General features: G+C 55.9%; 1 protein-coding gene across 6 annotated transcripts in view; it reads right to left on the bottom strand.

Annotated features, from left to right (window-relative positions):
* NAV1 (neuron navigator 1) overlaps positions 1-17125 on the bottom strand; it is a 288785-nt gene that overhangs the window by 99511 nt on the left and 172149 nt on the right. For all 6 annotated transcript variants that reach the window (XM_074936239.1, XM_074936235.1, XM_074936234.1 and 3 more), the window contains one exon: positions 1466-1568. In XM_074936239.1, coding sequence (XP_074792340.1) covers positions 1466-1568 — 103 coding nt within the window. The remainder of the gene's footprint in view (positions 1-1465; positions 1569-17125) is intronic.

Genomic DNA, 17125 nt, shown 5'->3' with positions numbered 1-17125 from the left:
AGGGGTTAGAGTACAGGGCTAAGACTCAGCCCTGTACTCTAACGTTCTAGTCCCTATTATGTGATCTTGGGCAAGTCATGGCCCCTCTCGGTGCCTCAGTTTCCCCTCCCACTAGGTCTGTGTAAACCATAAGCTCTTCAGGGCTAGGACAATCTCTTAAGACTCTTCCATATTGAAATTTGCACAGATTTAACACACAGTTTTTCAAGTCTATTTATCCCCCTTCATCTCAGCCCCTGTCAACATGACAGGGAGAAGCCACGGTGTCAATTTACAGCAAGAGTTAAACTGGCACAAGCCCCCGGGGGATGCACTGATTCTAAAACAAGCTGCTCTCAAACTGGTACAGATTAAATCAGCTGGGAACAGGTTTAAATGACGCTGAAATAAGTGACCCTTATCCCCAAAGAAGAGGGTTCACGCAGGGTTTTTTTAAACTGGTTTGATCGATTTAACTCAACTAATTGAATTAAACTGCTGCATGCCTGTGCGCAGCCAGGTCTCCAAGCATCTCCGTGACGTTTGCACCAGGACTAAGGGCTTGTCTACATTTAAAACGCTGCACCACTGTAGTGCGTCAGTGAAGACACTGCCTACGCCGACGAGGGGGGAGTTTTCCCATCGGCGTAGGTACATCACGTCCACAAGGGGCAGTGGGAGGCTGACGGGAGAATTCTCCTGCCGACTGAGCGTAGGGTTGGGACAGTTTAACTACACTGCTCAGAGGCGTGGATTTTTCACACCCCTGAGTGATAATTATACTGACCAAATTTTCTAGTGTAGACCAGGCCTAAATTGACTACATTGCTCAAAAGAGCAGCGGAGATGTCCCTGCTCAGACTGGAGCTCGGGCTCAGAGACCCAGCCCTCTCGGCAGGATTCGCTGCCAGAGTGGGAACACCAACACGGCTATTTCTGGCCCCGGAGAACTAGCCCTGCAAGCCTGAGTCAGTTGACCTGGGCTCTGAGACTCATGGCCACAGGGCTTTTGGGCCCGGCAGATGTACCCTCTGTGGCTGTTGCAGCCCCTGGCACAATGGGTCCTTGATCTCAGCTGGTGTCTCGGAGTGCCACCGAAATACACCTGCTAACGAGGCGTGACTCAGTGCGAGTGGTGCCCCAGAGAGACTAGCTGGAGGGATCAGCGAGTGGGGCAGCGAGAGTCATCCCGGAGTCAGAGGCTGGCAGCTCTCCGCACTGGGACAGAGGCCTCAGTGACACAGGGGGGCAGTCAGAGTCTTTCCCCGGGGGCGGGGGAACAGCCCCACCCCTGGGCTGGAGATACTACCACAGAATGGAGCATAGTCACGTCACTAGCCCCCTGCCCCGCCAGGGTGCCCACCCCCAAGAAAGGGCTCGGCTTTGGGGATCAGACCCAGCAAGGAACCAGGCTGGAGGAGGAGAGGGAAGGGAGGGGTCAGGTGAGAGAGAGGGGGAGGGGATACAGCGGGCATCCTGGCCTCACCTGTGAGACACCTGGGAGCCTCTCAGGCTGGACATGGTCTCCTCCAGATTCTGCCGAAGGTCCAGCACGTTCTGCACCGTCCTCTTCCTCTGGGACTCGGGGTCTGTAGTGACATGGAGAGCAAAGGCTTTTATAGCCATGGCTGTAGGGAGAGGAGGGCGACACGTGCCCCCTCCATAGCCCCACCCACCCACACATCCCACTCCTGTTCCAGGTGTCCCCACGACGCTCCCTGTGCCATGTGCCCCCTCCCCACCCAGCTGCCCACGTGTCCCTTCCCAGCCCTCCCCACCACCTTTGCGAGCTCCACTCTGCTGCTTTGGCATCACAGAGCCACTGGCCCCCTGCCTGCCACATTCTGCGACAGCTGGAGCCCTCGGCGAGCTGTGAGCACAGCCCATCTTCCAGCCAGGCCTGGGTCACCGGATGCCGCACCCTGCCCAGGTCTTGCCAAGGTCCCCAAGAGCTGCTTTAGCAGGGAAAGCTCAGGAGGGGGAGCGTCTGCCCCCCGGCTCCTCCCGGCTTTGCTCCGAGATGGGCCGCAGGGAAAGCACAGGACCAGAACTTCCTAGATTCCAAGGTCAGAAGGGACCGACCATTGGGACGCTGCACAGCACAGGCCAGAGAACTGCCCACAACTTAATCCCTAGAGCAGATCTGAGAAAAGACCTCCCATCTGCATTTAAAAATGGCCAGTGATGGAGAATCCGCCACGACTCCTGGTCAATTGTTCCAGCGGTTAATTACCCTCCCTGTTAAAATGTGACCCTTCTTTCCAGGCTGAATTTATCTAGCTTCAGCCTCAAGCCATTGGATTCCATTAGAGCCATCTCTGCTAGACAGAAAAGTCCATTATCAAATTTGTTCCCCACATAGGATACTTGCAGACAGTAATTAAGTCACCCCTCAACCTTCTCTGTGTTAAGCTAACTAGACTCAAAGAGCTCAGTCTCTCAAGCTAAGGCAGATTTTCTAATCCTTTAATCATTCCCCAGGCTCTTCTCTGACCCCTCTCCAATTTATCAACCTCCTCCTTGAATTGCGAGCACCAGAGCTGGACACAGGATCCCAGCAGCGGTCACACCAGTGAAAACGCCTCTCTGCTCCTGTCTATGCAGCCAAGGATTGCATTAGCAAGCAGCACAAATCTCAATTGCATTCTAAACTCACTCCCAGCAGAGCCACCCCTCCCAGCCAGGCACTGGCAGCTTCTGACCCCAGCCCCACGGGTATGGCAGCCCCCCTCCCCAGCCAGCCAGCACCGGAGGGGAGCTCTGCAGGGCAGGCACTTTCCACAAGCCCAGCTCACCCTCCTACTCTGCTTTGGCTGAAGCCTTTGCATCATTAGTACTTAGTGTCAGCACTACAGCCCGCCCAGGGAGCAGGGGGAGTGGAGGGAGCAGGCACATGGGCTTAAGGAACAAACAGGAGCCAGCAAGGAAATGATGGGGCAGGCTGCCAGCCAAGTGAAGGCAGAATGAGTGGCAACAGCTGGCACGCTCATTCCAAGGGATCTGAGCTGCTGCCCCAGGACTAGAGCCTGCCATCGCCTGCAGGAATCCTGAGCAAACTGCTCCGCCTGCAGCCTGCATACCCAGGGGAGGGGTGCTACCTGGCTGGGTCTCCCTGGGATTGCAAGGCTGGCAATGTCCCTTTGGATGATACACTGCCTCCAGGGAAATGCCTCAGCAGGCCTGCAAACCTACCCTGGCAGCCTGCTGCAGCGGGGTGTGACATCCCTAGACCATTGCCCCGAGCCTGGAGGAAAGGGAGCTCTTAGTGCTCAAGCCACAATCCAGGGCCCATCTATACTACTCAGTCAGCAGCCCGCTGCTATGTAGGTATCTATTTGTGCAGTAGATCAGTAGACAGACAGATGAACCTGTACATGTGCATTTTGGAGGACAGATGGGCAGACAGATCCGTATACTAACATCTAGGAGAGTGGATGGAGAGACAGACAGACAGATTTGTACGCTACCCTCTAGGAAAGACTGTCATCATGTTAGGGTTGGATGGCTGGATTATCATCAAGAAGGATAGTTAGATAGATGGATTATGTAGATTAGGAACAAATGGTTTGCACATGGCCTGGTTACAATCAGATTTGTCCTCCCTCCAAACATAGCTACAACACTGTTCCACCTGGTAGTGTAGACAAGACCCTGCTCGTTACCGACAGATAGGTTTGGAAAAAACACAAGAACCTCTCCTGCAGCCCGAACCTTCACCCCTTATTGGAATCAAATCCAAAGGTCCATTTGCCCTGGGGGACTACGATACTGTGAGTCTGGTGGGACATTTGGACTGGCCATGGGACAGCACCTTCTCACGAGATTCCTGAGCCCCTTGGGCAGGCCAAAGTAGGGAGAGGTTGTAAGGGGCACTCCCGCCCCTTTTGGGGCACTGCAGGGCCATGCTGTGCTTTACTCCCAGACCAGAGTACTTAGGCCAAGACTTCCCCCTCGTGGGGCTCAGATTAACTCTTGTACAGAACACAGATTCTCCAGCCCCTTGAGCCCACCCTCCTTCGGGGAGACTTGATGCTAGGCCAGGCAGGCCTCCTCCCCTCACTTCAGGAGTTACCCTGTGCAGCGCCTGCTCCCACCTGACACGAGGGCGACTGGGATCGCGGGCCCTGCGCGGCCCCTGCTCCCGTGTTGGTGAGAGTCATGCAGCATCTTATTGGCTGCCTTTCCTCCCCGCCCGCTGAGCCAGATTCTTAGCTCCCCTGGATTGCCCCACGTCGGCTTGGAGGAGTGCGCTGCCGGATTGAGTGCGGGAGCGGGGCATGTTTCACGCTGGCTGGGTCAAGCAGGGTTTAACCGAGTATAAAAATGACCATTTGATTGCCATTGTCTGCCTGGACGAATGACTTCACCGCCCGATCGATGGCACCATTGATTTCCAGATGGCAGAGCCCCAGCATGCCAGGGGCTTGGTGCGGGTTGTGAAGCCAGAGAGGTGAAGCTGGGCAGAAGGGAGGGGATCCGTGGGTCCCGTCCTTACATTGGAGCAGGGCGTTATATTCAAGATCTACGACCTCACCTTGCAGGGTCGCTGCTGTTCCTGTTCAGCAAAGCCATAGTCCTACGGGGAAGCTCTCTGGCCCTGCGCTTAACCCCACCAGAAAGCAGCATGGCCAGGGGCCCCCTGTAGCCCCCCTGTCAATCATTATATACCCTTGCCCTTCCACCCGCCAAGGTGATCCGGGTAAGTGCACTGGAGTCTTGCCAAAGCTCCCAGCCCTCCCAGATCCCAGGAGACCGGCCCTTAGAGTCACACTGCTCTGATTCCCGGCTTGTGCCTCGCAACACATACACGCCAATTCTGAGCTGACTTGAACTGCTGCTATCTGGAGCTCAGCTACCGCTAATCACTCCTGTGCTATACCGCCAGGCAGCCTGCAATCCCAGCAGCTTTCATGTGTAACCGTTTCCCTGTCACCACTCCTGGGGTCTAGCAGTGGGGCTGCTCGGGGATTCAGTAGGGAAAGTCTGGCTCTACAGACCACTGGGATTTTCCATCCCCTGCACGGGGCTGACTTGCTCCCAGGCCTTTCTTCCTCCTCGCCCCAGGAAGATTCCCACACCTCCTCCCCTATCTCGCACCCGAGGTGCGGCTGTAGCCTCTGGCTAGGACGTGTTATGTATGTGGCTGTTACAGGCCAAGTGCAGAGACTGAGGCTCGATAGGTTGCCAGTTGAAAACCCGCTGTGTCGGCCAAGGTGGGGCTGTTGGAAATTTACCAGGACAAGCTCCAGAAGAGGTTGCTGGTCTGATTCAGAGAGAGGGCGAGTGTGTGAGGGAATGGGATGCCAGGGCAGATGGGGGATGCAGTCAGTGCCGGCCCTTTTCTGGGGGGAAACAGGCGGAAACAACCCAGAAAATGACTTCTGTCCCCTCCGGGCAGAAGGGACTAAGGAGGGGAAGGTGTCAGTGACACCAGCTTAGCCACCCATGGGCAGGTACAGGCCAAAGCCCCCCACAGATCAGGGAGCAGGGTGTGGCTGGGGAACCCCTTCACCTGGTGCTGGGCATTTGGGTATAACTCACCCCAGGCTGGCCTCAGCATCAGCAGACCATACGAGTGGCTTGAAGACCCTCTGGCTTTGCACTGAGCACAGGCTGGCCGGAGCGGAAGGTCGGGTGTCTCCATCTCTGAATGAGGATCATCCTCTGCAGGCGGAATCCTGCCCCCTTCCCCTTGGCTCAGTCCGAGTCCGTGCCAAGCCGGATCCAATTCAGCAGGGCTCCTGGGCTGGCTCTGGGCAGAGACCCGCAGGGATGTGTGGAAAGGCTGGGGAGCAGGTGCTTGGCACAGTGGGAGGTGGGACCTGCATTAAGTCTCCCCCTAAAGCAATCACAAGGCAGACCCTCTCCCCCATGCCAGCTGTTAACGACCGTGACGCCAGTGCTTTGATCCACAATTTCCAGCCCTGTCAGTCGGGGCTGGTTTTTTTCTCATTCAAATGTACTGACAATTTAGTTGACAGGCAGGTCGGTGGTGGTGGAGGGGGGGCGATAATTATGGCTTCTTTTAATGTAATGTGGCAACCAACACTTTTGCAATTGCCATGGTAACGCACAGAAGCTACATGTAAACAACAGCTAAGTACCCAGCATGCAACGGATCATCTGCATTGGGAGGCGGAGGTGGGGGGAGGGCTTGCCCACTCTGTATAAATAATACAGGGAGTATTGTGCTTTGTCAGGAGGCGACATGAGCGACAGCAAAACATACACTCACTGTAATACACGTGTATTACACGCACCCCCATACAAAACACAGGCAGGGTAATATACACACAGTTACACTCTCCCACACAAAATCATCCAGCCAGCCAACCAAGGATCTCTTAGCCACAGCATCGCAGTGGGAACTCATGTCCATTTGCTTCCTGCCATGACCCCAGAACCCTTTTCCGACTCACTGCTTCCCCCACCTTACATGGGTGACCTATAGTCTTGGTTCCTAGACGCATGACCCTGGATTTGGCTATCTGAAAATACACATCGCTCAGGTGAGCCTAGTTCACTGGGCGGCACTGAACTGTCCTTACCACTGTTTACCATGTCATGCCACTTCTACCCCTGTTCAAAGATACGTTTAATCCACCGAGTCGCTGTCTGAGGTCAAGACACCCAGTTCCCTTGAGGAACCTTGATGTCACCTCCAGGTTGTGTATTAGCTGGCAAGACCAAGCTTCAAATGTAGCCAGTGCCTATCTTGTGGTGGATCCAACAGTCCAGTCCCCTGGTTTTGATCGTTCACACCACCAGATGTGTTGCTAATGGCCACACTTCATTTTGGCTGCTATGCAGGGCACATACTGGCAGGCTGCATCCATTGGCGAGGGCTGTCTGGCTCCTTCATGGACTTGCAGAATGCCCTTCCCTCCACTCCGGCGTGGGTAAGACACTTAGAGGAACACACTTGGCTTGACCATTTATATAAATGCAATCACAACATATATATTGCGACAGGGTCAGGCCAGATGGCTATAGGAGAGTAATAGAAGGCAGATATATTAGCCCCAGGTTAAGTAGGTCCCTTTTCCCTGGATAAGGTAACAGGGAAGGTTCCAGAACAATCAGGAACTTTCTGGAAATAATTAAGGCAGACAGGCTGATTAGAACACCTGCAGCCAATCAAGAAGCTGCTAGAATCAATAAAGCCAGGCTAATCAGGGCACCTGGGTTTAAAAAGGAGCACACTTCAGTTTGTGGTGTGTGTGCGAGGAACTGGGAGCAAGAGGCGCAAGAAGCTGAGAGTGAGAAGGCGTACTACTGGAAGACTGAGAAGTACAAGCATTATCAGACATCAGGAGGAAGGTTCTGTAGTGAGGATAAAGAAGGTGTTGGGAGGACGCCATGGGGAAGTAGCCCACGGAGCTGTATCTGTCACGCAGCTGTTACAGGAGCCAGGAGGGGGGTTGGGAGAGCTGACACCTTTGCCTGGGAAGCTGGACAAAGGCTAGAGGAGGAGCTGGGGGAAGGGGAAGAGAGCCCCCACCGTGTACTTGAGCAAGAAGTTGCTACCCTGAGAGCAGAACTACATGGCCATCGAGAAGGAGTGCCTGGCCATGGTGTGGGCCCTCAAGGAACTAGAGCCCTATCTCTTCGGGCGACACTTCACAGTGTACACCGACCACTCTCCCCTGACCTGGCTACACCAGATGAAAGGAGCCAATGCCAAGCTCCAGAGGTGAAAGGACGTGCCAGCATGATAGCAGATGCTATCCCCCCTTCGAGACTGTGACCAGTGACCTGGGGAAGTTCAGGTCCCCCTCTCTGGGACAACGCATCTGCTATCATGCTACCACGTCCATGTCATAATCCTGCAGGAGCAGGCTCCACCTCAGGAGCTTGGCATTGGCTCCTTTCATCTGGTGTAGCTAGGTCAGGGGAGAGTGGTCGGTGTACACGGTGAAGTGTCGCCCGAAGAGATATGGCTCTAGTTTCTTAAGGGCCCACACCATGGCCAGGCATTCCTTCTCGATGGCCACGTAATTCTGCTCTCGGGGTAGCAACTTCTTGCTCAAGTACACGATGGGGTGTCTCTCCCCCTTTTCATCCTCCTGCATTAACACCGCGCCCAACCCCGTGTCTGAGGCATTAGTGAACACCATAAAGAGCTTGTCAAAGTCCGGGTTTGCCAGAGCCGGTCCCCTGACCAGAGCCTCTTTCAGCGCACAGAGAGTCCTTTTGCACTCCTTGGTCCAGGCCACCTTGTCTGGTTTCCCCTTCTTCCATAGCTCAGTGATGGGGCTGGCTATGGCGCTAAAGTGGGGCACAAACCTTCGATAGTATCCCGCCATCCCAATAAAGGCTTGGACCTGCTTTTTGGTTTGGGGGTGAGGGCCAGTCTCTAATCACCTCCACCTTGGCTGGTTCTGGCTTTAGGCAGCCGCTCCCCAGCCGGTGGCCCAGGTAAGATACTTCAGCCATCCCCACCTTGCACTTCTCCACTTTTACAGTCAGCCCAGCCCCCTGGAGTCGGTTCAGCACTTGTCTAACCTGGGAAACGTGGTCCTCCCAGGTCTGGCTAAAGACACAGATGTCATCAATATACGCCACGGCAAAACTCTCCATCCCCCTCAGTAGCTGATCCACCAGGCACTGGAAGGTGGCCGGCGCTCCCTTGAGGCCGAAAGGCAGGGTCAGGAACTCATAGAGCCCCAGAGGGGTGATAAAGGCCGATTTCAGCCGGGCATCTGCATCCAGTGGCACTTGCCAGTAGCCCTTTGTAAGATCCATAGTGGTAAGGTAACGAGCTCCTCCCAGCTTGTCTAGGAGCTCGTCAGGCCTGGGCATGGGGTAGGCATCAGATACAGTGAAGGCTCTGAGCTTCCGATAGTCCACACAGAACCGGATCAACCGTCCTTTTTGGGGACCAGCACCACCGGCGAGGCCCAAGGGCTGGCAGATGGCTGGATCACCCCCAAAGCCAGCATGTCATTGACCTCTCTTTCCAGATCGTGAGCTGTTTTCCCTGTGACTCGGAAGGGAGAAAATCGCATGGGGGGGTGCAATCCTGTCTGCATCTGGTGGACAGTCAGATTGGTGAGTCCAGGTGGAAAACAGCTGTTGGTATAAATGCAGCACCCCTCTGATCTCAGCTTGCTGGGCAGGGGTTAGCCGATCCGAGATAGGAATTGTTTCCAGGGGGGAGCCAGCCCCAGTCTTAGGAAATATATTTACCAAAGGGTCGACTCCCTGCTCCTCCCAATGTCCACACACGGCCAACACCACAGTCCCCCTGTCGTAATATGGCTTCATCACATTCACATGGTACACCTGGCGGTGGTGCGCCCGGTGCGACAGCTCCACCACATAGTTTACCTCATTTAATTGCTTGACAACCTTAGAAGGGCCCTCCCAGGCGGCCTGCAGGTTGTTTTTTCTCACAGGAATGAGAACCATCACCTGATCCCCGGTGGCGTAGGCGCGGGCCCGCACCGTGTGGTCATACCAGACCTTCTGGTTCCTCTGGGCTCTGGCCAGATTCTCCTTGGTCAGGCCCATGAGTTCAGTAAGTCTCTCCCGGAAGGTGAGGACATACTCCACCACTGATTCTCCATCGGGAGTGGCCTTCCCCTCCCATTCGTCTCTCATCAAATCCAGGGGCCCCCTCACCCTCCTTCCATATAACCGTTCGAAAGGCGAGAACCCGGTAGATTCTGGGGCACTTCCCTGAACGCGAACAGCAGGTGAGGTAAGTACTTGTCCTAATCCTGCGGGTGCTGGTTCATAAAGGTTTTCAGCATCATCTTTAGCGTCCCGTTAAACCTCTCCACCAGCCCATTGGACTGGGTGTGATAAGCTGAGGCCCAGTTGTGCCGGACCCCACATTTCTCCCACAAGCACCGGAGCAGGGCCGACATGAAGTTGGAGCCTTGGTCTGTCAAGACTTCCCTGGGGAACCCCACTCGGCTGAAAATGGTCAGGAGCGCATCTGCCACGGCGTCTGCTTCAATGGAAGCTAAGGGCACTGCCTCGGGGTAGCGGGTGGCGAAATCTACCACCACCAGAATGTATTTCTTCCCTGACCGGGTCGTCTTGCTGAGAGGTCCTACGATGTCCATAGCCACCTTCTGGAAAGGCTCCTCTATGATGGGCAAAGGCCTCAAAGCCGCTTTCCCCTTATCCCGGGCCTTCCCCACCCTCTGACAGGGGTCACAGGATCGGCAATACTGCCGGACAGTGGTAAAGACTCCAGGCCAGGAAAAGTTCTGTAGCAACCTCTGCGGGGTGCGCCGGATTCCCTGGTGCCCTGCGAGGGGGATGTCATGGGCCAGATACAGTAGCTTGCGGCGGTACTTCTGGGGGACGACCAGCTGCCTCCTGATCCTCCATGACTCCATTTCCCCTGGGGGAGCCCATTCTTGGTATAGGAATCCCTTCTCCCACAGGAACCTCTCCTGGCAGCCTCTCCCCATGGTCCATAACTAACTGAGGTTGGCCAGGTCCCTGAGCTTCCACAAGGAGGGATCTCTCTGTAACTCGGCCTGGAACTCAGCAGCTGGGGAAGGAATGATACCTGAGGCTGTAACACGAGCCAGGAGCGGGGTTGGGAGAGCTGACACCTTCGCCTGGGAAACTGGACAATGGTGTCAGCTCTCCCAACCCCCCTCCTGACTCATGTTACAGCCTCAGGTATCTTCCTTCAGGGGAAGTCTCTCATCCCCAATGCCGACGAGGGTCCCAGTGAACCTTCCCGGCAACACTCCCGGGTCAAATCCGCCCCACTCCCTGCTGGGTCACACAGGCCGGATGCTAGGCTACAACTTGACCTGCTAGAATGGAGCAAAATGTGCCTTGTCTAGGTATTTTCCACTGAATGCATCTGATGAAGTGGGCTGTAACTCACGAAAGCTTATGCTCAAATACATTGGTTAGTCTCTAAGGTGCCACAAGTACTCCTGTTCTTTTTGCGAATACAGACTAACACGGCTGCTACTCTGAAATTTGTCTAGACTGGTATTCAAGGAGTGATGTTAACAGGTCTTAGCTGACGTATGTTGACAGCCCAGTGTAGACAAGGCAGCGTGCCTTCAATGTGTGTTAATCTGGTCAAATTAAAACCTAGTCTAGAGAATGCTTACAACTGAGCTAATGATTCTGCACAAGCCCTGAGTATCCCCTTCCTAGTTCTCTGAGCCTCCCAGCTTTTTACACAAACACCCTTTGATAATGAGGAACACGCCCAGGGATGAACAATTCAAAGGTAAAGGATTCATTGGCACGGGGTAGGTATCAATGTCTGTGCATCTATTACATACCTGCCAGGCTTCCATAAATACGGTTTAATAATTAACTGGGAATTAAACCCCAGGCAATAACTGTCTTACTAAATCTTAGTGACAACCCATGCATATTTAAGGACCTTAATCAAAAGTGTTGCCAAGCAGAGAGGGGTCTAATCCATGGTAGCCCCAGAGATCATTTCAAGAGGGGAGAGGACGGGGTCATCACCTGGGTTGGCTCAATGGGATAATCTCGGTTCAAAAAAAACCCTGCTCATAATCTGTAGCAGGGCAGAGGGTTGAAACTGGAATCGTGGTTAGATGCTCAGTCCCTTGGCACCAGGGACACTGCTGTTTGCATTTCCCTAGGTTTGGAGATTGCAATGAGATGTGTCAGTTTCTCTTCCAGCAGCTCAGTGCCCCAGGCTGCAGGGCAGAGCTTAAAGCTATTGTAACATTTTATATTCCTAGGAGGCGCTGTTACGTCCCTTGACACCTCCCTTCCTTTTCCCCCAAACAAACCCAACATTTAGTCCTAAACTAAAGTGACAGTGTCCATCTATCGGTCTGTCTGGTGCGTCTCACTATGGCGTCCTACAGCTCAGGACTGAGATGGATTGAAAAAGGGATGGGGGGGACTGGAATAGCAGAGGGGCTGTGGATTGGGGCGAAGGGGCATTGGCAGTGCGGTGGGGGGGGGTGCTCACAGCTGGAATAGTAGGGGGCTGCGAGCTGGGTGTCACCATAACTGTCTGCTGGGTGGAATAACAGGGGCCTGCGGGTGGGGCCTGAGGGGCACCAGCAGAGCTGTGTGGAAGCAGCTTGCATTGCACTGACTGCACTTGGCCTGACTCATGGAGAAAAGCGGTTCCCAAGGTGAAAGGACGGGAGGTCCCTGAAGCCAAAACCAGTCCCTTGGGCTGGTGGATTGGCTGATAAAGCGACTAGCCCCAGCCCTGAGTTTTGCACCTCCCCCAGCCAGTTCCCCTCCCTTCCCCCAGCCCTCTCCCACCCCCCAACACAGACACACCTGCCTTTCTTCCACCTCCACCAGTTGCTAGATCCAGCCACAAGATGGTGCTGACAGACCTCGACCAGCAAAACGGCAGCCACCAATCTGGCACGGGCGTAGCTGCAGCGCTGAGCAGCTGCCCGTCCAAGCAGGGATTTTCTCGCGGGCATTGGGCCCAGCCTGGAGGCTCAGGAACCAGGCGGGGACCTGGTTAGGTTAGTGTTTCACTGGGGGCACTGGGGAGCACCTGCTGCAGCCCCCACATCCAACTCAGCTGACCCCTCCCCTGGGCCTGCAAATCTGTTCCACACTCAAGTTCCCTGCACATTGAAGATCCTGCATCTCACTCTACTCTGCACCCTCCCTGTTTCCTCTTTTCCTTCCCCACCTTCCAGCACCCGCGGCCCCTTTGCTCTGACCAGCTGATCCAGGTACACTGCCCAGAGCTCTGTGCAGCCCTTAGCCACCTGCCCCTCCAGCTACAGGCCTGGGCTTTGGGGTCTGAGTCCCTCAGCACAGATCACCCTGGGTTGCACTGCTCTATGCATCCCACCTGAGCTGCACCTGCCCAGGACCAAGGGAGTCTGCTCTCCGCTCTCCAGCCTGGCCACGCAGCTGGGAATCCATGCCTCAAAGGGTTCCTCCAACAACGTTATGACACGAGAAGACATTCGCCTCTCGCCCTGTGGGAAGATGCTGCCAGGGGCTCGGCTGGCCCAAAGGGATAGAGATTTATTCCAGTCTGAGCAAACAGAGCCAAGAGCAGCCTCTACCCTCCCTGGTCCCATCTCCTGCTCCGGCACAGCCCGACCGGGAGCCCCAGAAACTCGGCGCTGTGCCGGAGGCTGCATGGAGCTGCACAGGTGCTCCCCCATTAGGAGGGGCAGCACACTCCCTGCTCTGCAACCAGCCACATCTGCCAGCCAGGGTGGAAGGAGGTGAGGCCAAACCTGGCCTCTCCCTTCCCTTGCCCCTCTGGAGTAGTGACATGAACAGGGACTGGGACACAGCAGCCCCTGACCGGCAGAAGGTTCTTTGCAGCCCCTCCAGTGGACTTGAACAAAGCCAGTCCCAGTCTGGCCCGTGGCTCCAGGAACCTTGTGGGAGCCAACCCCTCACCCCCGATTTTTGCTGATTGAGCCCTAACCCCAGTGCAGGAGCAGGTGAACCTGCCAGGCTCTCCTCCATGTGAGCGGGGGTGATGCTGTGAGTGTCAGTGGGACCCCCTGTGCTGAGGCCAGGTCTGCAAAGAGCCACACGCCCCTGCCTAGATACTTACAAGTGGCAATGGGCCCTGGCCACCGCGGCCTGGCGCCAGATTGATGGAAGGTGTTTGGATGGGAGCCAGCCCAGGGCCCCCACTCAACACACCCTGGTGTGGCTTGCACCAAGCGGATCGGTCTCCCCAAGAGGCTTGTGGGGAGCTGGAGGCTGTTTTGCGGTGAGCAATGCTGACCCCTGCTAGGCATTCGCTCGGTGGTGGGGATTTACGTGCGCACCAGGATCCAGTTGTTAGGAATCATGGCCGGCAGCGGAGCCAGTCACTGGGCAATGTAATGAGCACTGCAGGCCAGTAGCAGGCTGGCTCTTAAGCCCAGCAGCAGCAGGTGGGGGGGAGGGATAGTTCAGTGGTTTGAGCCTTGGCCTGCTAAACCCAGGGTTGTGAGTTCAATCCTTGAGGGGGCCATTTAGGGATTGGGGGCAAAAATTGGGGATTGGTCCTGCTTTGAGCAGGGGGTTGGACTAGGTGACCTCCTGTGGTCCCTTCCAACCCTGATATTCTATGATTCAGGGTGGTGGCTGCTCAAAGCATTTGCTCACAGCTGTGAAAGCTCCTGTGCCTGCTGGTTCCCAGCCCTGCTCCTGCCTTGCCTGGCTCCAGATACCCTGGCCCTGACCCACGGCTCTGATTTCTGGCTTCAGCTTTGACTCTCAGCTCTGATTCCTGGCTACCGACTCCTGCTCTATACGCTGGGCACCACTGCCCGGATCCCTGACGCCGATCCTACAATTCCACTGTTGCCAGCTCCTGTGATTTGATCGCACATCTTCTATATTTGATGTAAAGCTCCCAGCTCCAGGAGTCACGTGAATACACCAGACTCACTTTAAAATGGCCAGTTTCTGCCTCTCTTGGCTGCGGGGAAAAGCGTAAACCTGTGACCCTTAAAGATTCAGTCGCCAGGAGGCGAGGACAAAGAGTCCACAGCTAGTATTGTTTTTCAATCTCAGGAGTGTTAAGCCAATCTCAAGATTTTCTGGGAATCTGACTCATGATTTCTTGACTGCTTGAGCCAGGTATCCACTGACCACGTCTCTGCGGATGTTTCTGCAGCGTGTGGCGGTAGCGAGAGTAAAGAGGACCTGATCCTGCAAGGCGCCAGGTACATGCAGCTTATCTGGTGCTTAGGGGCAGCTCAGCCCCTGGTGGCATCAGAGCTGCCTGCCACAAGCTGTCCCTCTCCTGGCCCGTCCTGGGGCCCGACCCCACAGCAGCTCCAGAGCCTTGCGACCAGATGTAGCCCCTTTGGGAGCCCGAATACCCAGTGGCAGCGGCTGGTCTCTGCCTTGGGACCCGGATCGCAGCAGCCTGGCTCCGCGCACCTGCCACCTTGATGGTATTTGGCTCCCAAACGCGGATCGCTCCAGCTCATGACCCAGATTCTTCCCCCCCACATGGTTTATTTAAAGATGTTTCCATTAGGGACAATGCCCTGGCACTTCCCGTTGACACCTCCTTGGTTGCCACAGCAACCTCACTTACAGATGAGAGCAGTGGGGGGGTGGGAGTGGGGGTGGGGGGCAGCTGTGCTGTACAGCTGTGCAGCTTCCCAGCCGCTGGCAGGTCCCACGGCAGGAGCCCGAACACCTCAGTGACTAGCAGAGGCTGGCTGGCTCTGTCCGCACAAACCTGACCCCGGAGCTAATGAGGGGCTCCCTGGCACTTCGGTAAGAAATGAGGACGACTGATCCAGAGAAACGTGAATTTGGGCAGTTCAGTGCTTAAGACTCTCACGGCTCTGCTGGAAGGAGCCGGCACATTTCACCCAGGCTGCTTCTAAGCAGCTCTGCCAGCGCCCTTCAGCCACAGAGCCACAGGGGCCGTCAGGGCCTTCTAGTCTGACCCCTGCCCGGATGCAGGATTTCCTCAGCTCCAGCCCTGTGGCCCCTACTAGCTCGGGGTGTCCCCACCAGCTCGGTGACGCCGCGCCTGGGTCCGTCTTTACCGGCTCTGCCGATGGAACGCTCCTCGCGACTCTAGTCTCTGGTGCTGCCCCTCAGTCCTGACCAGCTGTCCTGCGGCTAGCCCAGTCTTGGGCTCCTGCACATGCATACCCCCCGTCTGCTGTCGCCCCTCCATCACCCCCCCGGTATCCCACCGCTGGGCCCCCCACACACTCAGCTCTGCCCACGCCTGTCAGCCCTGATCGCGCTTAGCCCAGCTGGACCTGGAACTGCCCCCCCGCAATGTGTAGTAATGGAAGGACATGGACACCGGAGGCCAGGCAGGGAGAGCCGCGAGCCTTGTTTGACATGGTACAAGCCCTCCTCCAGGGCGGGTGGCACACACTGGGCTGTCCCTTTGAAAGTGCAGTGGGAACAGAGCCCCTCCACAGCGGGAAGATCTTGTGGAGCATATATCATCAGCAGGGTTCAAACTCAGGCCCTGCAACTCAGACCTTTACTGCTAAGCTAAGGGAGTCACTCAGTGAGCAGGTAGCAGTAGTAGGCTTTTATCCTCTGTGGGCGTGGTTTCACTGCAGAGTTAACCCAGGCTCTTACCTGGGTGTTGCCCCTAATATCCCTCCCGTCCACACACAAAACTCTGGCCTGCGTATGGTGGTGCTTTCAATGCAGGCCAGCTGGCCTGCCTGGGGGGTGGGTGGGCTAGAGCCAGGGTACTACTTTCACTGGGGCTGGAGACCCACCAACTCTGTAGGGAAGATGCAAGCGAAATCACTCGAACACTGATAGTCCTCCCTCCTGTGCCTTCCCACAGTTCCCTCTGCCTGTCCTTCTGGGCACACAAGTTCTCCCACAATTCCCTGAATCACTGAGCGACTCAGCTCACTGAACTGAGATCCCCCCTAGAAGTCCTAGCAACCCTCAGGGCGAACAGCACCAGTGAGGACCCAGTAACTCAGACAGGGCTGTGCAGTGTGGCTGCTCACACCTGTGCTGATCCCCTGGGCTGACAGCCGGAGGGGTAGCCATACACGCCCTAGTGTGCTAAAAGCAGGGTAGCCGCAGCTCCACGGCTGGCGGGTCAGGCTCGCTGCATGAGTACAATGGCTTAAATGGCCACAGCACCCTGCAGGGCAAAGGATCTTTGCCAGTAGGAATCACTGCACCCACTGCAGACATGCAGCCACCTCTGGAGTGGAATGCAGCAGCTCTCTAACCACATCCAGCAACACAACAGCTCAGGACAATGGGTCAGGGTTAGGGGATATGTGAGGCACTAACGCCCATGCGCAAAAGGAAAGGCAGGCTGTGTTTGGGGCTGTGACTGTCCCACTAGCTAAGTAGGGGGCGCTCTTCCTTCTTACTGTGCATCTGCTGAACAAATGGCCCAGCGTGAGGATAAGGGGTGCTGTGCTGTGCACTCTGGTGAGAGGCGCCTCCTACAGGAGAAAGGTGCATTTTTCAAACGAAGCTCAAAGCCCAGGGGCTGATGGCTCATGGCCCGGGCTTTCATAAGTGCAGGGACGTTATCTCCGGCATCCTGGCCAATTCCAGGGCCTATAATCCCATCCGGTCTCTCTAAAACCCGCCGCGCTTTGGAGTGGGTAGAGGGGTCATCTTCATTTTCTGCCCTAGACTGCTGTGTCGTGGAGCTGCAGCTTCAGGCGGGCCAGGCTCCCTCCCAGGGATGGCTGCATTTCAGGGCTGAGTCACA

The sequence above is a fragment of the Natator depressus genome, chromosome 21 (genome assembly GCF_965152275.1).
Source record: "Natator depressus isolate rNatDep1 chromosome 21, rNatDep2.hap1, whole genome shotgun sequence".
Classification (NCBI taxonomy): domain Eukaryota; kingdom Metazoa; phylum Chordata; order Testudines; family Cheloniidae; genus Natator; species Natator depressus.
The sequence above is the reverse complement of the archived record's forward strand: the minus strand, read 5'-3'. Positions and strand labels throughout refer to the sequence as shown.